This window comes from Anarrhichthys ocellatus, unplaced genomic scaffold, assembly GCF_004355925.1.
Source record: "Anarrhichthys ocellatus isolate YVR2014 unplaced genomic scaffold, GSC_Weel_1.0 scaffold9, whole genome shotgun sequence".
Taxonomy (NCBI): Eukaryota; Metazoa; Chordata; class Actinopteri; order Perciformes; family Anarhichadidae; genus Anarrhichthys; species Anarrhichthys ocellatus.
In genome coordinates, this window is record NW_022280039.1 from 6,825,909 (window position 1) to 6,846,793 (window position 20,885).

Here is a 20,885-nt window from a genome sequence, read left to right on the forward strand (position 1 = left end):
CTTTTATTTTTTGCCTATTTGATTATATGTATTTATTTTTTTATTATGTTAGTCACGCTAGCAGCGGTCCACTACCATCCAGACTGAAATATCTCAATAACTATTTAGTCGTAGCTAGGATGGTAAACGTGTAACATAATACTTGCTAAATATCTGCTTGTTAGCATTGTTAGTGTGAATTTGTCAACAGGCTGACATTAGCATTTAGCTCAAACCATTCCTGTGTAGTCTTGTTTCTGCATGATTTAGTTGCTCTGGGTTTCATTGAAAAGCTTCAGTGACCCATGATGCCTTTTCATAGTTTTTTTTTTTAGTCTGATATGAATAAACTTTTGTGGGAGACAATAAAAACATTCAAGAAATTCAAGCATAATTAATGTAAGAACATTAAGTAATAACAGATATAATCTGCCTAATTACAAGAAAACACAATGTCTGGCTACCAAGGCCCACGTCATTTAAACCCAAGTTATCACTACTGCTCTGTTTTTCATGGTGAACTCATCAGGTCCGGCCACAAAAAAAAAATCAAGGGCTTTTAAGAAAGCCAGGAACACTGTCCCACACTCGGATACCCCCGGCCTTTCCCTTCTTTTTGTATGTTGTTGAGCCGACGCAGCCGATGCATGTCACATTGTGTCCGCAACAAAAGCCAAGTTGGCACAGGCCGCACGAAATTCATATTTAGAAAGGTCGTGATTGTGCTCTTGTGAATAGCTGGCTCCACTGACTTGTCCCAGGGGCCTGTCAACCTTATTCCCCCCCTTATAACAACACAACACATTTGGACTACGACAATAGAATTCATGTCCCCTTGCTTGCTGGCTCCTTCACCTACTTAAAGCGATAGGAGAGAAGAGGGATTACTCTTTCTGCAGTTTTCGATCCAGACCCCAATGGTTGTTACTAGAAAAAATTGTTTTCATTACAGCTTTTTAAACAGTGCCCCAGGCCATTCTGTCAGCATGATGGGGGAAACTTGGTGGTATTGAAAAGGATACAAATTGGTTTCTGGCCCAGGGGGGAAATTATAATTAGCATAGCTCAAACTCGGGTGCTTTCACGAGAGTTTACTGTGCTTTTGCCATGATCGCAGGGTGCCATAAATCTGCCTTGTGGCTGCTGTCAAAGCCAGACTTGCACCATATTCTCTCGTCACTCAGTGTACGCCAGGTGTTACGCAGCCAGACAGGCCTCTCATTTTTTCAAGCGGCCTTGAGTTCAAAGAAAACAAAGGAGAGTCTAAAGCAGATCACGTAACCCCCTTCTTTCTTTCCACTTCTTCCTCCCACTCCTCTGATTCAAAGTCGCTTCTGTCATCCATGTTGCCTCAGCACTCTGTGTGAACTTTCCTAAGATGTACCCTCAGTCTGGAATCAAGGAAATCTCCACTCTTTGCTGCCCTGAATGTTAATGACTCAACTTCTCACAATAGGACTAGAAGTGCAGATAGTGCCGAATTATAGCTGAGAAAAGCCTGTTCAGAAATACTTTGACTAAATCAGTTCCTTCATTAAATGCTTGGTTGAGAAAGATCCCCCACATTTTGCTATTCCTGACATAGAGAGGGACACTCTGCCACTGAGCTGCTTGTTAACAAAGTCCTGCTTTGAATAAGGGTTCAAATTGGTTCCTAGATGCTCTGTCCTTAATACTTTGGCGACTCCTGGTCCTAATATAAGTTTAAAATCCTGATCTATATTTATGCTATGCTATATCTATTCTCATTTTACATGTGTATGGTCAAGTTTCTTGTACCACTTATGTATATTGCAGTGCTTAAAGCATTTATGGGTGTACTGGTTGATATTGGCAATCATCTCTAGGTTTTAAAGACAAATGTTATACTAAATTGAATGAGAAGTGCCAATTCACCATTGTATTTGAAAATAGCACGCTCAGTCAAACCCTTTGGCACTCTCTCAAGGGGAAGGGTGGTGAAAGCTTTTTTTTTTTTTTTTTTTTTTGTGGTTTTCCTCATGCACATTTCCACAGCTCATTCAGGACTCAATGCTTTTGTTCCTTTGCCCATAATCCAGGAAAGGCAGAAAGAGGGAAGAAAAATAGGCGGGGGGGGAAACACAGTAGACATTCAGTGGGAGAGGAGAAAGAGGGTTGGGATTCCATTGGGTGGATTGGAGAGGATTTGGTCCTTCAAATAGAAGCACCTGTTCATCTTGGATTAGTAGGAAGCAGAGCTCTATTTTGGTTCAGTGTGGATGCCCTGGGTCCTAATGGCTGCCTGGGTGTGGAGCGGATTCCTGGTGCTCTCATTTGGGCTTGTGGTGTGTGAGAACTCACTATCTGGGTTTAAATTGTGTTACCTTTGGACAGTCTTTGTGCTATTGCTGGTGCAGATGCCTTGCCTCTTGCTGATTACTGGCTAACAGCAGAGCAACTGGTCAGCTCCCAGATGCCTCTCCAGATGTCACATAATTGTGTTAATTATAAGTGCAACAGTGCTGAAAAAGCATGCATAATCTGGATGAATCCAAGGTAAAGAAGGTTAAGGATGTGACTGGCCTTCCAAGGGTTGTGCCTCAGGCAAGTTGTTGGGATAATGAGGCAGGTTAAAAGGCTGGGAAGGTGTTGGTTAGTGCAGACCACACAAATCACAATAGGAGATAATGAGGTAAAATGCTGTATAAATACTGGCATAAGTAAAAATGTGCCTTAAATCAAAATGTTTATAAAAAATATAAAGATTGGCTCCAGTTGTGACAATTGCAGTTGACACCTGCCATAAAAATGCATTTCAAATACCTCTTGTGATCAAATTCAGCCTTTGCAGTTGGTTTTATCCGCTAGTCTCAAGTGGCCATCACCCTGGCTGAAAGCTTAAAGCAACAGTTTGACATTTGGGCAAATAACCATATTCGCTTTCTTGCTGAGAGTTAGCTGAAGACCGATACCACTCTCATGTCAGCACAGTAAATATTAAGCTACAGCTAGCAGCAATTTATCTTAGCATAGCACAAAGACTTATATATTTAAGGTACAGGCCTGAAAGTCGAATTGATCTTATCTAACGCTCAGTAAGAAAAGGAATAAGCGTATTTCCAAAAATGTCATACTATTCCTTTAAGCCAATGAGGAAGTTAGCGTTTCATTTTTTTTCTTCTATTGCTTGGTTTGGTGGTGATTTTGAGCTTCCACCTTTCACCCATTCTGGCTTCATTACCTCAGCTCATCAAGGCCTCCTTCCTTCTGACCAAATAGGGATTTTCTGTTTTCAGTGTTATTGGGAAAAGATGACAGCATGTGGAGAACCGCCAAATCCACAAGCTTCAGAAAACTTCCTTTAGAGACCTGATAAAAGGATGCACATGTGCACTCAGCCATACAGCTCAGGAGTCCTTCTATGTGGCCATTTGGATTCACAACATACAGTATGTGGGCACATATGACCACCTGGAAATATGGCTTGCGTGAGTGTGTCCTCAATGTAGTTTGAGTGCACTCACATCTGCATTTAGAGGTGATTGTAGTTTGTCAAGGTGCTTTACCTCAGAAAGTCCTTTCCCCCCATTTGTGTCTGGTAACAAAATGTGAGACGGTAAGTCAAATTCTTCTGCAACATATTAAAAATGTTTTTTTTGACTGTTTCTTTAAATATCCAGCTAGAATTGTTTTCAGCATATTGGCTTGTCCCACCCAGCCTACTCAAGGGGATTTTTTTTGGCTGGCTTCAAACAGACTAATTCACAGATGAATCTACTCCACCTATAATTGGGTCAGCATGTGTATTCATAGAAAGAATCTGTCTTTCAAAACACATTAAACACAACACAGAGCTAGTTGGACTAAATGGCCTGAATAGTGCTCTATATAAACACCAGCTATGATCAGGTTCTCTCATTAGCATCCTGTGAAACAACCACTTAAGCATCAAAATGCTCAGCTTAAACTGCAAGAGAAGAACAAACGGAGATGCAGTCAGTTGGTTTTTGCGTTACTCCGCATAGCAGTGGACTAGCAAACACATCGTTACCCTTCTCATCTTCTCCAGGGCTGTGCTTTGAGTAACGAGTTGATGTGGTGAAGGAGCAAAATACATTTATCTTAATAAAGGCCATCAGCCTTCATTCCAGCTTGTCGCCACCTCGTTACTCCATTGAGCCTTTCGGCGAATTATATGCCCAGGAATGACTTAACAATTCAGAAATGAAATCCCACACCCTTAACATACAGATGTTGTTATTGTAAAAGCCTGGCAGACTAGCCCTGGAGAGCCCCCCTTATTGAATCAACTGTGACCTGACATCAGTGTTTATCTCTGCATATGGCTCCAGCTAGGCTCTGACACTCCAGCTCTTGCCTGCTGCAGCTGCAGGGTTAAAGTCCTCAACAGCCCCCTAAGCGGATCAGACCTTACATATTGCTCCACAATTTCATTAAGAGTCACAATTCGCGGGGCTGTCAGCGCCATAATAAACTCCCCAGTGCAGCCCGAGCAGATGGCACGACCTGAGCGTCAAGGGAGAAACCTCCAATGGAATCCCCTTAATAAGGGAAGTAGGCCAGCAGCAGGCGCTTTAAAAGATAACTCCTGCCTTTTCACATGATATTCACAAGATCCTTTGGTGTGTTAGTCGATCCAGATGAAACTGTACATCCTGGTTTGGCTTTTCAGGGAGTCAGCGGGCAACGGTTTTCATTTTTCTTGGTGAAAAAAGTTGTAAATCAGTTCCATCAATAATAACTGAGCTTACATCCAAGCATTTGTGTCTCAAATTGAATGTTTTTTTTGTCCCATTGCACGTTCAGAATTGTCTTTGGATAATGCTATCTGTAAAGTATCACTCCTGTGTATTGCTCCTGCTGTGACTAAACAGTCAGTGGTTGATTCATATTCTGTTGAATTGACTGTTCACTAAGCCTCTGTTAGTTATTGACTGACGACTGAAATGACAGCTCCCTGCGAACCATGTAAATAAATAAGCACAGGAAGTAATTCCTGGTTAGAACTGTAGGTAGTAAGATACAGCAGATAAAAACTCTGTTAATCCATTCCTTACACTTTTGTCAGCCAATTTATAAACACTCCCTTGGAAAAAATGGATGCTCAATTGAGTTTGCATCACAAGAGGAACTCTTCTTTTGGGTGGTGGGGCCAGGACGCTGTAACTGTCCTCCTGAGCGTTTAGCGTAAACAGCCTATCTTTACATCTGTCGGCTGGCAAAAAGTTGACCAACTAAGCGAGGCTCACATGTTCTTAGTAAAATGCTAATGCTGCTGTAATATCAATTATGCAACCGTTCAGTGTAAGCGTGAATGTGCCCAGTCATGTATGTGCCGTCATGCCATTCTGTGATGTGACTTGCTGTACGCTGGAGCTCTAGAGAGAGAGAGCTTGCATTGAAGACCGGTCAACCCAGATTATTGACCCTCCCACCCTCTGCCTGTCCCTGTCTTTGTCTTTGTCCCCAGAGAACACTGGTGGGATTCTGCCTAGTGCTGCCAGTCTCTGTTGCTAAAAGGAATCATTTGTCTTGTCTTGTTGCAGCTCGGTAAATCAATGGGCCTCATTGTTCCCTCTGCAGCATGTAGGATGTCGAGAACCGGCACTTACTGACGGGTGTCATGAGCGTAGACTCAGCACATCATATTTGTGTGTCTTCTGTGCTTTTAGAAAGGCTTCAAAAGGATCAGCAGACAGTCTCATTTCATTCCAAACCCCGTAGCTATCCAAACAGGGAAGGAACAAGGAACTATGATATCACAGAGCTGCCATATTCCATCTCCTCAGAGATTTCTCATCCTACTTTTTTTTTAAATTCTGAATGAATATGTGCTAGCATGCTTCTACATACTGTATACGTGGTTTGTGTGTTTTTGCACATTCATCCGGACATTTGAAAGAATTGTGTGTGGATGTTCATTAATTTTGTGGGTGTGTGAGTGTGTGTGTGCGTTCTCAGCCTCCCTCCAGTCCCCCAGCTGATCTAGATCACCTCCCTTGATGGATAAAAAAAAATCCTCATTTGACAATTTACAATTAAGATTCCTGCAGATGTGAAGGAGCCACTGATGAGTTCCTTCAGTAGGAGGGAGGAGGCGTGGAGACAGAGATGAAGGGTTGGAGGAAAAGGACGAGGATGGCGGTGAGCTCTTCAGGGAGGTTTAGTGAAAGCACCTGCCTCAGCTCTGGGGCTCATGATGGATGAAGAGGAACAACTGAGAAATTGCAGAAGAGAGGGGGAAGGAGCAGCTTTGAGTGTGAAGTGAAGGACACTTTGTCCTCCTGCAAATTCTTCATGGCTGTTTAGCACATACATTAATGCACTGAAGACACAACGACACTGGGGAAGGGGTTTATTCATGTTAAATCCACACACAAAGGTCCCAAGATGGATTTTCTTTTTCCTGAAAAAGCTAGTTAAATTTAAAGATCCTCTAATTTAATTCAATCCTCACATTTACGCCTCTGAAGCTCTGTTTTGACTCAAATGAAATTTTCAGTGGAGTGAATTTAAAGTTGCTTGTATTTTGGTTTCAATTAGTACCACATTCATTTTCAGACATCATATACTTACTGCAATGACAATCTGATTGGCAGCTTCTACTGAGTCCTAAGTGGATTCATCATGGCATGCTAACTGGCTGGGTTTGTTTGAAAATTTGCCTTATAGCCCAAATGTTCATTTATGATGCAAAACAGGTTAGATGGTGTTTGCTGGGACTAATTTCAGATGTTTAGAAATGTGTTTATTCATTTTCGTGCAAAGAGGTATCTGTCGTGCAAAGAGACATCTGTCATATCTGTGTGTTTAAGAAGAAGCAGGAGATGGTTAGGGATGCAGCTAGCCTGTCAACCTCACAGTGATGACGAGCACATAATCCCCCATAAAAGCATTTTGACATTAGTTCACCATGAGTTTACAGGTAATTTACAAAATATACTGATATTCACAAGGCTACAACTAGAACCTTTACAATGAAATACACATATGTATTCCGACGCTAACAGCTATTTTCCACCTACCGGGTGCAGTCGGCTCAAGACCCACAGGGAAGCACATCTGGATATCAGTGGTGTCAGAGTGGGTCTAGTCCGAGGCCTAGTCTGTCATGATGGTATGTGGGCTGCTGTGGAGGCTAAGCTATTATGGAGCCCACCACAGAAACCTCCCTTCAGAGTCCGAGGCCGTGCACTACACATGAAACACATGCACCATACTGTTGATGGGGAAAAATAAATCGTCTACTACACTTTGAAAGTCCTGCGAGGCAGCAATGCTTCACACAGTTTCCTGAACAAAGACTTCTTGCGCTGCATACAAACTTTCTCTATTCAGTGTTGGCCTCTTACTTTACCTAAGTTGCACATTTTAACACCTTGCTACCTGAGACATTTTAAAAGCATGATGTGGATGATTCTTTCAGCACTAAGGAGATAATATATAGAATGAGATGTCCCTTTTATGTTTTCCGTTTTAATATAACATTTGTAAAATTCAGCACATTTTTCGTCACTATGATGCAGCAGGCAGCCACATTGCCCCAGCCTCCCTCACAGTGCACCATGGTATTTTGTGCTAAATATATATTCAATCGGACTGTGAATTCAATCTCTTCCCACATCGTTTAGCGGCTGTATTGAATTGGAAAGTACAGCATCATGAGCTGCATATGGACAATCACTTAGGATTAAGACTTTCATATTCCAACTCTGAATATCCCGAATTGTCTTTAGGGAAAGTCAAATAATGGCTTTTTCCTATGATGTCAAATCTGTTAGAGGTGAGCGGAAGGCCAAATCCCTCCAAAAGAAATAGCCCGAGGTGTCAAGCCTGGAGATTGGGTTTGACTGAGCACATGTTGGAACTAAAAGAAAGGTATTTCAGTTCTGGTCAGTGCAGGATTGTGTGTGTGAGGAATGTTTACTATTAACTGTGTGAATCTGGGTGTATTTCACTTCTGTGGCAGGTGAGTTGAAAGAGCATATTAGAGAGTTCTGGCTTTATAATGCCAAGCTGTAGTTTTTGAGCATCTTGAATAATGGTACTAAAAATGTAAAAGCCATCAAAAACAATTAGTTGTGCTGGCGTCAGGGTTTGCTCAGTGTGTCTGTCAGTGGCGTGACATCAGTGATCTCTGGGTGAGGCCCTGCTCTGCGACTATAACTGTTACTGAGGGTATGACTCAAACTATTCAGTTAAACTAATGTTACTGTCACCTATGGTGGAAGTGAACATCAGCTAACATAATCCATCATTCAGAGGCACAGAGTGGACCTAAAGATTAAAATGAGACCACAGTATATAACATATTATTCTTTACAAATATTAAGTTGAAGTCATCAGTAATAAGACACACCCCTGCTCAGTTCAAAACATTCAAGGGTTTTCCCACAAAAGACTTATTCGGTCTGATATGACTGGTAGTTAATGGTGGCTAATGTAGCTGTTGATGTAGGCTGTAACTGACACTTCTGTATGCTGTCTTTCTAACTTGTCTCTACTTGTGCTACTGTTACATTTTATAGTTGACATTGAGGCCACAGTGGCTGCTGCTCAGCAAAAATACTTGCTGTAAACAACCCTCGTGCCAAATTGCGGGCGAACAAGTTTGTCTTTCCTTCACTGATCTTACCAAAAATGAGAACTGAGGCTTTAAAGCAACAGTTTTACTTCCCATTGTTCCCATGATGATAATGATTTTTTTCTTGTTGAGCTTCTGACACTTAGGCTTTTGCTAAGTAACCAGTTTATATCATTCATACATAAACTCAGGATTCATTAGTAATGGAATGATCTGTGCCCAATTAAATAATGCACACAAATAAGCTATTATTCCAAGCTTTTGTAACAACAAACTGGTCAGTGATGCCTGAAAGCTGTGGACCTGGTACACGGCTGCCACGGGCCTGTCTTGAATTTAACATTAGCAGAAAGAAACATGCAATATTAGGCTTGTCATTTTATCACACTGTCAATTTCTGGCAGTTGTTGCCTCTCAAGTTGCATCTACACGGGCCTCTCCAGGACTATTCTGAAAACCATCTCTGTCTTCTGGTATCTGACTCCAAGCTTTGGCTGTAAGGGAGGCCGAATATGTGTCGACATCTCCCTTTGTTTTATTACCAGTCGAGTCTTGTGTCATCCATCTCTGCCAACCTCAGTACCAGCCAGGGCCTGTGTGTGTGCACATTAAACTGATTGATGAACAGTTCATTAGGCTGATGGGCTCTGCAGGGGCAGACATCTGGCAAGAAGAAGTGGATTTAAAATACAACCAGAATTTGCTCTGGCTTGACACCGGCTGCATCAGCATTTTAGCGTGACTCTGCAGCCTTTGTGATATATTTTGTGCTGTGAGGACAGTTTTCTGTATGTGAAAATACATTATTCTTTTTCTATTTATAAACCTAACTGAGGTTTGTTTATATAGTGACTGCCATTGCCATTGTGCTACACATTATTTGGGTAATTTATGGGATTAAATCGGTTAGCAGAAATGGCGTGCTTGAGTTGTGAAAACGTCTGTTTGCTCATCCCGTTTAATCAGTGTTTTTTGGAAAGGTAGGTGAGTGTTGTACTGTAAATATCATGACCAGAAGGCTGATCCAGCAGTGTCTGCCAGCAACATGACTGTGCATAGCTTGAAGTGAATGTGTGTGGTGTGTTTAATCTTAATTTATCCAAGTTTCAATCAAACTTTTACTTGCTCAGACCAGTTATCAGCTCTTGTCCTAAAACACAAATTAGTCCAACCCGAAACACAGGGCAGGTCTTCTATGCACGCAAGTTAAAACCTGTCGTGGCTGTGTGTGTGTGTGTGTGTGTCATTGAACTCTCCAAAATCTCCACATTGTGTCTGCTGCAGACTGAGATTGCTCTGTTCTCTGGAGGGCAGCTTGTGTTTGTGTTTTTGTGTGCTTGTCCAGTCCCAGCTCAACTGCGGCTTCCTGCAGGAAGTGAGAAGAGAATTGGACTGACCTCACTGGTGTGGATCGAGGCAGCTTGCAGATGGCGCTTGTAGATAAATAGCCAGAACATTCATAATTGTGCCGGAGAAATTTGGGTTGGAAGGGCTAGATGGCTAGAAGGGCCATTGTGCATTAAGGCGTGGACTTGTCTCGTTTCTTAAAACTCTGTCAGGCCTTTGTGTTTATTTACTTACATGTGTGTGTTTGTGTCTATCAGTGGGCTATGTATGTCTGCGTAACTGTCCACCGCTGTATTTCTGGAGCACCTCCTCAAGTTTCAGCTCAGGTCCTGTTAGCTCTCTTCTTCCTGGTAGAGGGGAATAACCCTTTGCTTTGGGTCAGAAGTGCACTGACTGGCTGTCAGATAGATGTGTGATTATTAGCTGTGTTTATCATCCACCTTTACAGGGCGCTGTTCTGTCAGTATAAAATGCTCCAAAAAGAGGCATTGTCTTCTCTCAATTACTTGCTTGGTAATTGACCGTTAGCTAGCTCGCTAGCTCGGAGAGTTGTTATGACTGACTAGCGCTAGCATGTTCCTGGCTGGCTAGTGTGTTAGCGGTTAGTTGGTGGACTACTGTGGTTCGCTAACTAGCCCAGCACATATTTTCGAGAAAACTCGCGGATGAATTCTTGCTGTGCCACTTTCTGGTTTTACTGCAACTGTCCATTACCCAATTACCTGAAAAATGTTGCCAAAGCACACTGAAAGACTGTCGCCTCTTTGAGTCATAACTCTTGAAGTTCCCGACAGTGGCCACACATGCAGGCCGCCGCGCTCGGGGCTTAGAAGAAGAGTGGCTGGGAATGTAACACAGGACAAGCCAACTTTTGCAGGCATTGCTTTCCCTCCGTACACATTAGCCTGGCAACTAAATGAGCAGGTTGTCTGATCTCATCCCCCCCACGAAAGCCAATTTCAAGATTGGGTTACATGCACATGCATATTGCAAACCGGCAGAGCTTAACATGCACACTCACTGTCAACAGTTGCATCGGAAGAGCTGACCGTCCTTGCCACTGTGGTCTAAATACCCGCAGATATTTACTGTACTTGTCTAGTTAAGCCTCAGTGTCTTTGGACGCATAAGCCTAATTTAATCCAACTGACCCATGGCACTGTATTGGTTTCCATTTTCCCACAGGGAGCCTGAGAGACTGGCAGCACATGTGTCATCACCACTTGGGGAGATTACTCTACACACAATCCCACACAACACACTGTTTGTGAATGCATGCACATCGGTGTGTTTGTTGAGCCAGTACATTGACACATGTCAGTGCAAACTGTTTCATCAGGAAAAGTGATTGACATTTGTTTTATTGGATTATAAGCACATGACGTTGTTTTGTTGGAGGTTTACTGGAGTGTGTGAGGACATGTTGGGAGAGTGTCTGTATGAAATTTCTGCTTTTGTGGATTCCTTATCGGGGAATTAAATAGAAAGCGTGTGTGTGTATTTCTTTTAATGTTACAGATGGTGAGTAGGAGGATAGGGGGAAGAAAAGTGACACTAACCCCCTCCCCTTGACACACACACTAACACATTCCTCTCCCATATAGAAATATTTGTTTTATCACCAAGTGAGATCCGCGTTTGCAAAATGTGACATCTGCTCCCACAATATGTTAACCCATAAAAGGAGCCTCTGCAGGGGATATAAATGAAATATTGCTGTCTGAAATCATAAGTTATCAGTGAAAGCTGATACTGCAACACTGCCAGTGTTACAAGAAACATTGAGAATCTGTTTCACTTGGATGACCAGTAATCACTCATTTTTTTAATTCAAATTTTAGATTTTCAATTTCTTGAGCTGAAATAGCCATATTATGTACTTATTTCTTTGGAATGAAATAGTTCATTTAAACATTAGCGTCATAGATACAGAGCCAGGCTGTATTCGTAATAGCATCAGTGCTCACTGGGCTTATTTATAATGTGATATAATTTACCGTGGTAAGCTGGTTAAACTACATTTTGTAGCTGAGGGAAATAGAAATGTTTTTCTTTACCGGATAGATTTCCTGCTTAACTCATTCTACAGACCACATAAATGGGGTTATGAATATGTAAATTACAAAAGGACAGCTTGTGGGGGCAAAGCATTTTATTTCATTTCAAATGGACCCCTTATGCAATTATGAATATGTAAATTGCACTGAGCTCTGAGGTGAAATGCAGATGAAATAGTGTAGCCTTCCCTGCAGCTGAACAGGTTCCTCCTCTTCTCAGTTGTGTTACAGTGAAGCTAACGGCTCCTCGAGGCTGACATCAATAAACAAAGCTAAAATGGGACCTGATTTGGTGTTTCCCAATGTCTTAACATTTCTGTTCATTTCTTTTTATGCATAATAAACATTTTTATAATCTTTAAGTCCACATACTAGTTTGACACAAGAAGGCTGTTTCACATGTATTTTGAAGGGGAAAGGTTCCACTTTAAATCTGAGTTTAAGACATATACATGCAAGCAGGATTTTGTGACTTCACAACTAGTTTGGAAGCAAATTTTGGTCCAGCAAGCAACTTGCATAATGTGGTGTGGAAGGGACTTTATTTACTATTTTCTGTGATTTTATATACTGAAGACTAAACTTAAATGAAATACACACTCTAAATGTGAATACACAACAACAAATTGTGTTGCTGTGCAGTTTGTAAAACTGAATGAATAACTTGGGGCTTGAGGAACTGAATTTCATGATACCCATGTCAATCAATGTAGCGCTGCCTCAAGCTGTTCTGCTGCACACCTCCAGCAAACATCAACATCCCCATCAGCTGCACTGACACCAGGCCTGCTGCGTGTGCTTGTGTGTGGAATGCTAAATGCCACATATGTGAATGCAGAGCCTCGGGGATGTGTTTGGCAGGTCCCTGGGGAGTTGGTGAGCGGTGCTGCCGTCCGTGAATCCCACGAAGAGTAAAATAGGTTTGACAGAATTTAAAGAGTGGGTATGAATCTGGAAAATACCAGTTCAGGACTTCTGGGGGCAGGTAGGACTGAACTTAATCATCAAACCCTGACCCGCATTCCCTCTTAGAATGATTCCCTTTTTTTCCCATAGTGAGAATTCCCTTACTGGAAGGTGAAATGACACCAGCCTCACAACTGGTACAGGATCAGTGGGTCTCAGCAGGCAGTCTGCAGGAGAACAGACCTTCCATGTGTGTCCCACTGGGTCCAGCGTTAATGAACTAATCAATGGGATGGTGTTCTCACCATGTGCTCAACACATTACTGTAAGTGCTCCCAGTGGCCCTGCAGCATTGTTGAGTGTTATAGATGTCACTCATGCTCACAGGCATTGCAGTCAGATAAGGCTTTACTGATATAACTGATGTATTGTTCCTATAGATATATATAATAATAATATATTTAACTTTAAACGATTGAATGCCAAGAGAAGCTGAGATATATTGTGTTTTCTGCAGAATGCTCGCCTGTACGAGTAGTAACTGAGATTACTTTAATAATCGACTTCCTCTGCTATCCTCCTTCACAAGCAATAACTGAACTTAACTGTAACTCAATACCAGGCTGTAAAACAGAGTTTGATGTCATCAGGGTTGTCTCGGCTTGGAGTTGATACTAATTTATACCGCCTGCATTACAACCTGAGGGTGTGGACATGGAAAGACATGCGCAATTACCAGCCAGGGAGTGTCTAATGAAATGATTATATCGATTGCATTATGGGAAATGTAGGATCCATCTTATTGGGAGGTTGACGTGTCTTTTGTGAGTTCCCCAATTTTATGGAGGTGAACACTAAATAGCTGGAGTAGCCCGTTAATTGTCATATATGATAATATGTTTCTATATAGAATATTAAAACAGTTCAACAAGAGCATGGAACAAACAAGTATTTAATTTGCACCCATATTAACAGGTTTGAGATCAGCTGACTGACCTTAATGTCACTGAGCAGCAAACCTGTATTCAACACCTGAATGTATGAAACGCATACAGTATTGTGCTTATTAGTCCGTCTCCCTTCATTCACAAAGTCTGGCATCTTGTGAACCTTCATGTTGGACTAAGGAAAGTGCAGCCTGTGTGTATCTGTGCCAAAAGTTCTCTTGATTTACTCAGTTTTCTCTTTCATGGTTCTTCACACTCTGCCCTCCTCCCAAAGCTCCTAAAAGAACAGATAAGAGAAACTTCAAAGGCTTGCTCCAATCCAAAAGCAGGCAAATGAAGGACGGACAGATTTGAGTAGTCAAATAGCTTTGGGGTGTGTAGTGGAGAAGGCTTTTCATGGTAGATGCACGGGTGAAGGAAGTATTCAGTTTAATTTACTGAAGTTAAAGTACTAATGCCATACTGTAAAAGTCCTCTGTTACAAGTAAAAGTCCTGCATTGACAATGTTTGACAAGAATTTCAGCATAATTAGGAAAATGTAATTCAATCAGTAGAAGTGCAGATGCCCCCTGTGACCGTTATAATATTATACAGTATATCATCAGATTCGTACCACTTAACATTCACAATGTTTTGTCCAACCAAAAGTACAACATTCAAAATGATTATAAATAGATTCAAAATTATATTAAAAATCCTAAAATTTGCATGAAAAATTACATAAATTATTATGAAAATAATAAAATATATATATATATATATATATATATATATATATATATTTTAAGTGATTAATTGACTAATTGTTATAAGGTTGGGTTATTTAATTTAAAACAAAACAGCATATTTTATAAGCCCTTTGTATGATTTGTGCGCACAATTTGGAGCTGCCAAATAATTGTAGTGAAGTAAAAAGCACAATGTAAAATGTAATGGAGTAGAAAAGTGGCCTGAAATGAAAAGACTTCAAGTACCCTCAAATGTGTACTTAAATACAATATGGAGTAAATGTAGTCTGTAGTTACTTTCCACCACAGGGTAGATGTGCAGACCAATCCTACCACCTTCAAAAAGCTTCTTCAGTCCTTCAGCTAGCACCGAGTTACTTTACAAAGCCCGCTGAGTGGTTTTATCCCTCCATAAGGTTGGGCAGCGGGATTAGAGGGCTCATTTCAAAGTGTTCCACCCAGATTTTGTTTAATCAACAGACTCAAGCCTGTGTTTTTAAGGGTGGCAGCTGAGGATTTTTTATTTTATTTTTTTTGGAAAGGCAGCTGGGTTGTCATCACCCGAAATCCTGGTGTTTTCTCTAATCTTAATACCCAACCAGAGACACCCCTACTGCTGCAGTGACTGAGAAGGTTATTGGATACCCAAGGCTAAGATTCTGTCTGTCAGTCCATAAGCTGCTGCTGGATGACGCTAAGTGTGTGGATGTCTGCGTATATCATATGATTTCACTATGTCTCAGGGGTTGATATCGGATGCAGCATCTTTGTAATCCACAAATGGGATGAGGCCTGTGAGAGTAGAAAGATACAGAAGGGGAAGCTAGTGTTTTACAACTTGGAGTGAGTTAAAGCTGCAGTTTAGATGAAACTAATCTCAGTTTGTGGTGGATGCAGCTAAACACAGATTTGTAATGCTCACTACACAACGTGGCCCAGTAGATCATCATCATCATCATCATTGACATTTGCCATCCTAAAGTTATTATGCTTTTATGCAAAGAGTTATGTCTCTGGAGACATATCTCGCTCTTTATTGCTGCTTAATGCTGCAGGGCTGATAATTCCCTGCCCATTTGTCACTATGAGCAACACCTCTCACATTATGCGTTGTCATTTGATACACTGTTAATACAAATATTGTACAGGGCAGCTTTAAAAAGTACATACAGTTTGTTGTAAATATCATCCAGTATATCAAAATGCAAAAATGTGACTATACATATGATATTAGTGATGTTTTTGCCCCTTGTATTAATCACAATTTCACAAATTTTCAGTTAATTATAATAAAACAATACACCTCAAATGATATACTTGACAACATACTGTGTCATTCATATTTATATTATAGCAAGGGTTTGTGGCTTGATAAAAAAATCTGCAATCATACTTTGCTGCTATTGCTTTTGACTATGTTTTATTGCATTTGCATTAAAACATAAACATTGTACAACACATTTAATTATTGGCATATGCCAACCTAAGGCTTTTGGATGAAAATGTCCACCAAAACACGAGTCATTTAAATGGAGTAAACTCCGAAGTCCAAAATCATTTCCACTTTAATGATGCTAATTTATGAAGACAAAGGGAAGGCTGCTGTGTGGAAAAGGTGTGCCCTCTGCCAGCAGTCTGCTGCCTCTTATTGATCTGACTGACGTTAGTGTTGCTCTGCCAGCCTGAGGAGCTAGCTGAGGATTATTCCTCTTTAATCCTTTGTTTTTATCTTGCTCTTTTCCTCATTTCAGCCAGGCATTTTGATTACTACAGAGATCCCAGGCCTTTCTTCCAGTTTGGCCAGAAAAGACTCACTGTCCAAACTCATTACATTACTGCAATTTTGGCAGCAAAAGCCCCTTCAGCTTTATAAGATTGGTGCAAACTTTTTAACAGTATCATGGTTACACAAGCAGTTAAAGTGGCTTGTAAACAGTCTTGATAAGCGCTCTGTGGTTATTTGTTACTCCTACACAATTAACCAATGTCTGTGTTCCTAATCAGGCTTTCTCTGTCACATTTTCCTCCCACGCTGTCTGCTCCCAGACTCCTAAAATGGTTGCCGTCAGCTTCGCTTTTTTTCCCCCCTTCCTTCTGGCTTGACTGTATCACACTGTAGGCAAAAACACACGATCCTTTGACAGAAGAGTAAATTGGGATTTTCTAAGACGGTGGAGCTGCATGCTTTTCTTTGATCAGTTTTTTTTAAGCGTTTGTACCTTGTCTACTTGCTGACAAAGCTGTGAACACACCGCCCGGTGCTCACAGCGGGCCTCTGCATAAATGGCAATTCCACTGACATGTACTTTGAGGTTGTTATCTTGCAAATGTAAATATGTGCCATAACTGCATTCAGAGAATAACCAACAAAACTTAAATTACCAACCTTTTGGTAAATCGTTTGTTACACAGACATATTTTTTCATTTTTAGTTTGATACATAATGCGGCTGAAGGTCTAAAAATAAATGACAGACAGATAAGATAATTATAGTCTCGTTGCATCTGCTGACAGCATGACTTAACAATGAGAACGGTATCACAAACAATACTTGGAATTTGATTTCCCGGTGATGGTGATTATAAGAAATTGTATTTCTTACTCTGAGTTTGTAATGTGCTTGTAATACAAAGGAATATTACCATGTAAGCTACATTTTCATGTGACGTGAATGTAGTCAACCCCCCAGCATGGCCTTGATTTGGCGCAGTGATATCTTTGAAGAAGAATGAGTCATGCCCACCCCACGCTAGCCCTCACAAGGCTGCGGACCAGTGCAGACTGGTTATACGTGAGAGGCCACCTCATCCACCTTAGGGTCTTTCTATTCTCTGTTAGTGGCTCCCTACAGCCACGGTTCTGAATAATTCAACAAAGCAAAAGAGGACTGGCGGAGCGGGAGAGGAGATATGGATTGAATATGATCTCGGGGCCAGGGTAGCAGGAAATTGACTTTTTTGACGTCAGAATAATCTGGCGAAGCATGCTTGAAAGTGACAGTGTGTTCTGTTACGTGTGCAAGTGGACGTAAGTGTGTTAGTCATCATGCTAGGAAACAGAGCTGGAAACACAAGTGAAAGAGAGAGAGTCTCTCTCCTCCCTCTCCTGCAAGACATTTTATTAATTCATAAAATTCTCTGACCTGCAGGATCTCTCTGCAGTATGCATAACCATAAGCGTCACACATCTGGGTGTTTCATCTCTACAGAGACCACACAAACAGATGGCTTGAATAATATCACCCTATAGGACACACGCAGTGTCCTGAGATTTGAGTCCAGGTGATTGAGCGGGGCTGTGGGTGTGATTCAGATGTCTCCTCAGTTTAATATTTCACAGCAGTGACTGAGTTATGACTTGCAGGCAGTAGAGAAGGTCAATCTTGGTGGAATTAAAAGGATGTTTTCTGCTGATAACCTCGGTCACTGACCTTTCCATTGAGGTGTGAAACATAATTTACCAGCACAGTACAGAGTTACATTAGATGCATGTGATGGCAATCACCCTAAAGCTAGGTTGAGCTACATGAAGGAAGAGCTGATAAGACCTGAAATAAAAGATCACGCATGCTTGGTTAGCTTCATCTTTCGACATGCTAGCAGCAAGGCTCTATAGACATTTTGTAGACACTCAGGGTCCCTAGATGACGAATCCTACTATGGTGATCCCTGACTCTGCATCTTGCACCACCATGAGGTTGATATTTGTGTGTTTTGAGCGATATAGCTCAATAACTGATATTTTGGCACAAACATTCGTGTCTCCCTTGGGAGTAATCATAATAACTGCATTGGTAACTTACCTTTTCATGTAGCTGATGAGGTCATCAAATGTACAATTATGTGGTTTATGACCATATACCTGCAAAACTCCAATCCTCTTCAAACAGGTAATTCTAAAGAAGCCTTTTAGGCTAATGATCAACCATTCGCTTACTTAATTCCACAGTAACTCACCTCGTAATCAGCAAATAATTACAGTACTTTAAAGATTATTCACTCAAGCTGGCTAGCTTGGTATTCATTTATTTGTATGTACATGTATACCATGTCTCTAATTATGAGTATTGCTTCAATTTAGAACCAACACTCATAAGAAAAGTACGAGAGTGCTCATTTAAACATGTGCAATTGAATACGACATGGTCAGGGACTAACGCTTACTACTAAGTCTCGAACAGAAGCACACCTCTGATCACAACGTGATGGTGGTTAAATTGTGTGTGACCTCATCTCTGTCCCTTCCTTTGTGTCTCTAGGTGCCCCTGGTTGACAAAGGTAATCTCTCCCGCCGTGCCTCTCTACAATGGCTTGGTCTTCCTCTTCGTCTTGGCCAACTTCAGTATGGCAACCTTCATGGACCCTGGTGTATACCCCAGAGGTTTGTATGCATGTCTGTGAGTGTGCAAAGTAGTTTTAGTGTCCAATGTTGGTGTAAATGCTGTTTCTAACGTCACCGAATTCTGGGGAAAAACACATTCTTGCCTGCAATATTTATCTGACATCTAAAATATTAGTATCTTTCATGTTTTCAATGTACTATACATAAGTATGAGTTATGTTTCCTTCTTTTTTGAGTCCTCATGTAGAGGGTACACTTTTTAAAAGCACCACATTTATCAGAGTATCGACCTACCTAATGTCTCATTACTCTATCATCCACCTTACCGCCTGTTACAGTCCACATGCTCCACATACGGTATCCCTCATCATGCTTTGTCCATCAAACAAGCTGCACTGACTTATGCTCCTGATGCAGACCTCTTGTCGCGAGTGCTGGGTTAAGTAATGATGATTGAACTCATCCCCGGTGAGGTTTGTAATGCGCTTGTAAATGATAAGCACCTGTCTTGGTCTTTCTCTGCCCATAAAGGGGTAATAACCATTAGGTTATCTGCCTCCCCAGAGGTGACGGTGGCCTTCTGCTACTGCTGGCCTGTTGGGTTTAATAGACTACCGAGGAGCTTTCTAAGCTCGTCATGTTGTATCTCGCAGGGAGCCGACCCACCAGTAACGTTTTAATAAAAAAATGAAGAAATCACATCTGTTTGGAAAATCACTCCATCATCCAGGATTGTAACAGTGAGAATGAAAGGTTGGTGTGTACTCAGGGTTTTTCCATTCAGGTCAATGATGTATGACACGGCCATTTATTCTCATTTTCTTTTGTTGGGAAACTGCAATACAGACGCATGAGAGAGATGGCTCAGTAAGTGCCATTTGACATTTTCAGTTTCCCCGCTGGGTTAGAAGGTGTTTTGACATTATTCAAAAATGTTCATAGGATGCATGTATTTCTTTAAAAATTATTATTATCATGAGTGGAGAGTGGGATATTTGTTTTTTGTTTATTTGGTCAACATACAGTAGACACTAAAAAGAAAGTGTTGGCACTAATCAATATATTTCTATTAACAGTGGGTCAATGACGTGAAGGGCGGTCAATCGAGACAGAGCCGCATACAATTATCATTATGTCTTTCAGTATATGCTGTTGTACATGTCAAGCTTCTCAACAGAAGAGTCTGAACCTTACTGTTTGTTACCCGAGGCAGCAGCTACAATATTAGCCATGTACATGTAAAGCATGTGTGGATGAGAGGATTTATTAATAAAAGGTCAATGATTTGATCCCCATTAATAAGCTGCCAGGCCTGTCATACTGTTTTTTTTTTTTTGCACCCTCAGTGTGAGTTGCCTTCTTCATATAAATACACAGTTTACCCTTTCATAAGGGATGATACACTCGTGATCAATGGCAAATAGCAGGCCTACTCAGTATCGATGCTGTGGTGGGTATAATTGCAAAATCTCTCCTGCCTGTAGATAATGTTCCCAGAATGCTTCTCTGTCAATCAGCAGTCAATAGGATTAATACATAGCATGATTAAGCCTAGTATGTATTTGATTAAGATGCTGGACATACAGTACATATAGATACAATAGTATAATACAATAATGTTAGTGCTAAAAATAATTTTAGGCAAATAACTATAATTTCAGGCAAAGACTGATTGTAATCGAGCTGAAAGCTATTTTTAAAGTGCAAATGTACATTTGTATGAAATAGGCCGCTGCTTTGACTGTTGAATGCTTCTTGCATCGAGCATTTGTAGAAGAAGAATCTGTCAGGAGAGATGGAAGCATAACTGCTCTTTGTGTCCGTTGGTTTGGCAGCCGGTTTACTTTTAAAATCTATTTGAAGAGACTTGACAGCCATAATAACAGAGCAATCTCTGCTTATGGAACTGTTTATTTCTGTGCTCTACCTTTTGTGTCTCTCTTGTTGTCTCCTTTCACTCTCTTGCTGTGTGTGTGTGTGTGTGTGTGTGTGTGTGTGTGTGTGTGTGTGTGT

General features: G+C 41.1%; 1 protein-coding gene across 1 annotated transcript in view; it reads left to right on the forward strand.

Annotated features, from left to right (window-relative positions):
* zdhhc8b (zDHHC palmitoyltransferase 8b) overlaps window positions 1–20,885 on the forward strand; it is a 56,707-nt gene that overhangs the window by 23,545 nt on the left and 12,277 nt on the right. Inside the window, exon 2 of the mRNA XM_031848900.1 lies at window positions 18,790–18,911. Within this exon, the coding sequence (XP_031704760.1) occupies window positions 18,790–18,911 (122 nt within the window). The remainder of the gene's footprint in view (window positions 1–18,789; window positions 18,912–20,885) is intronic.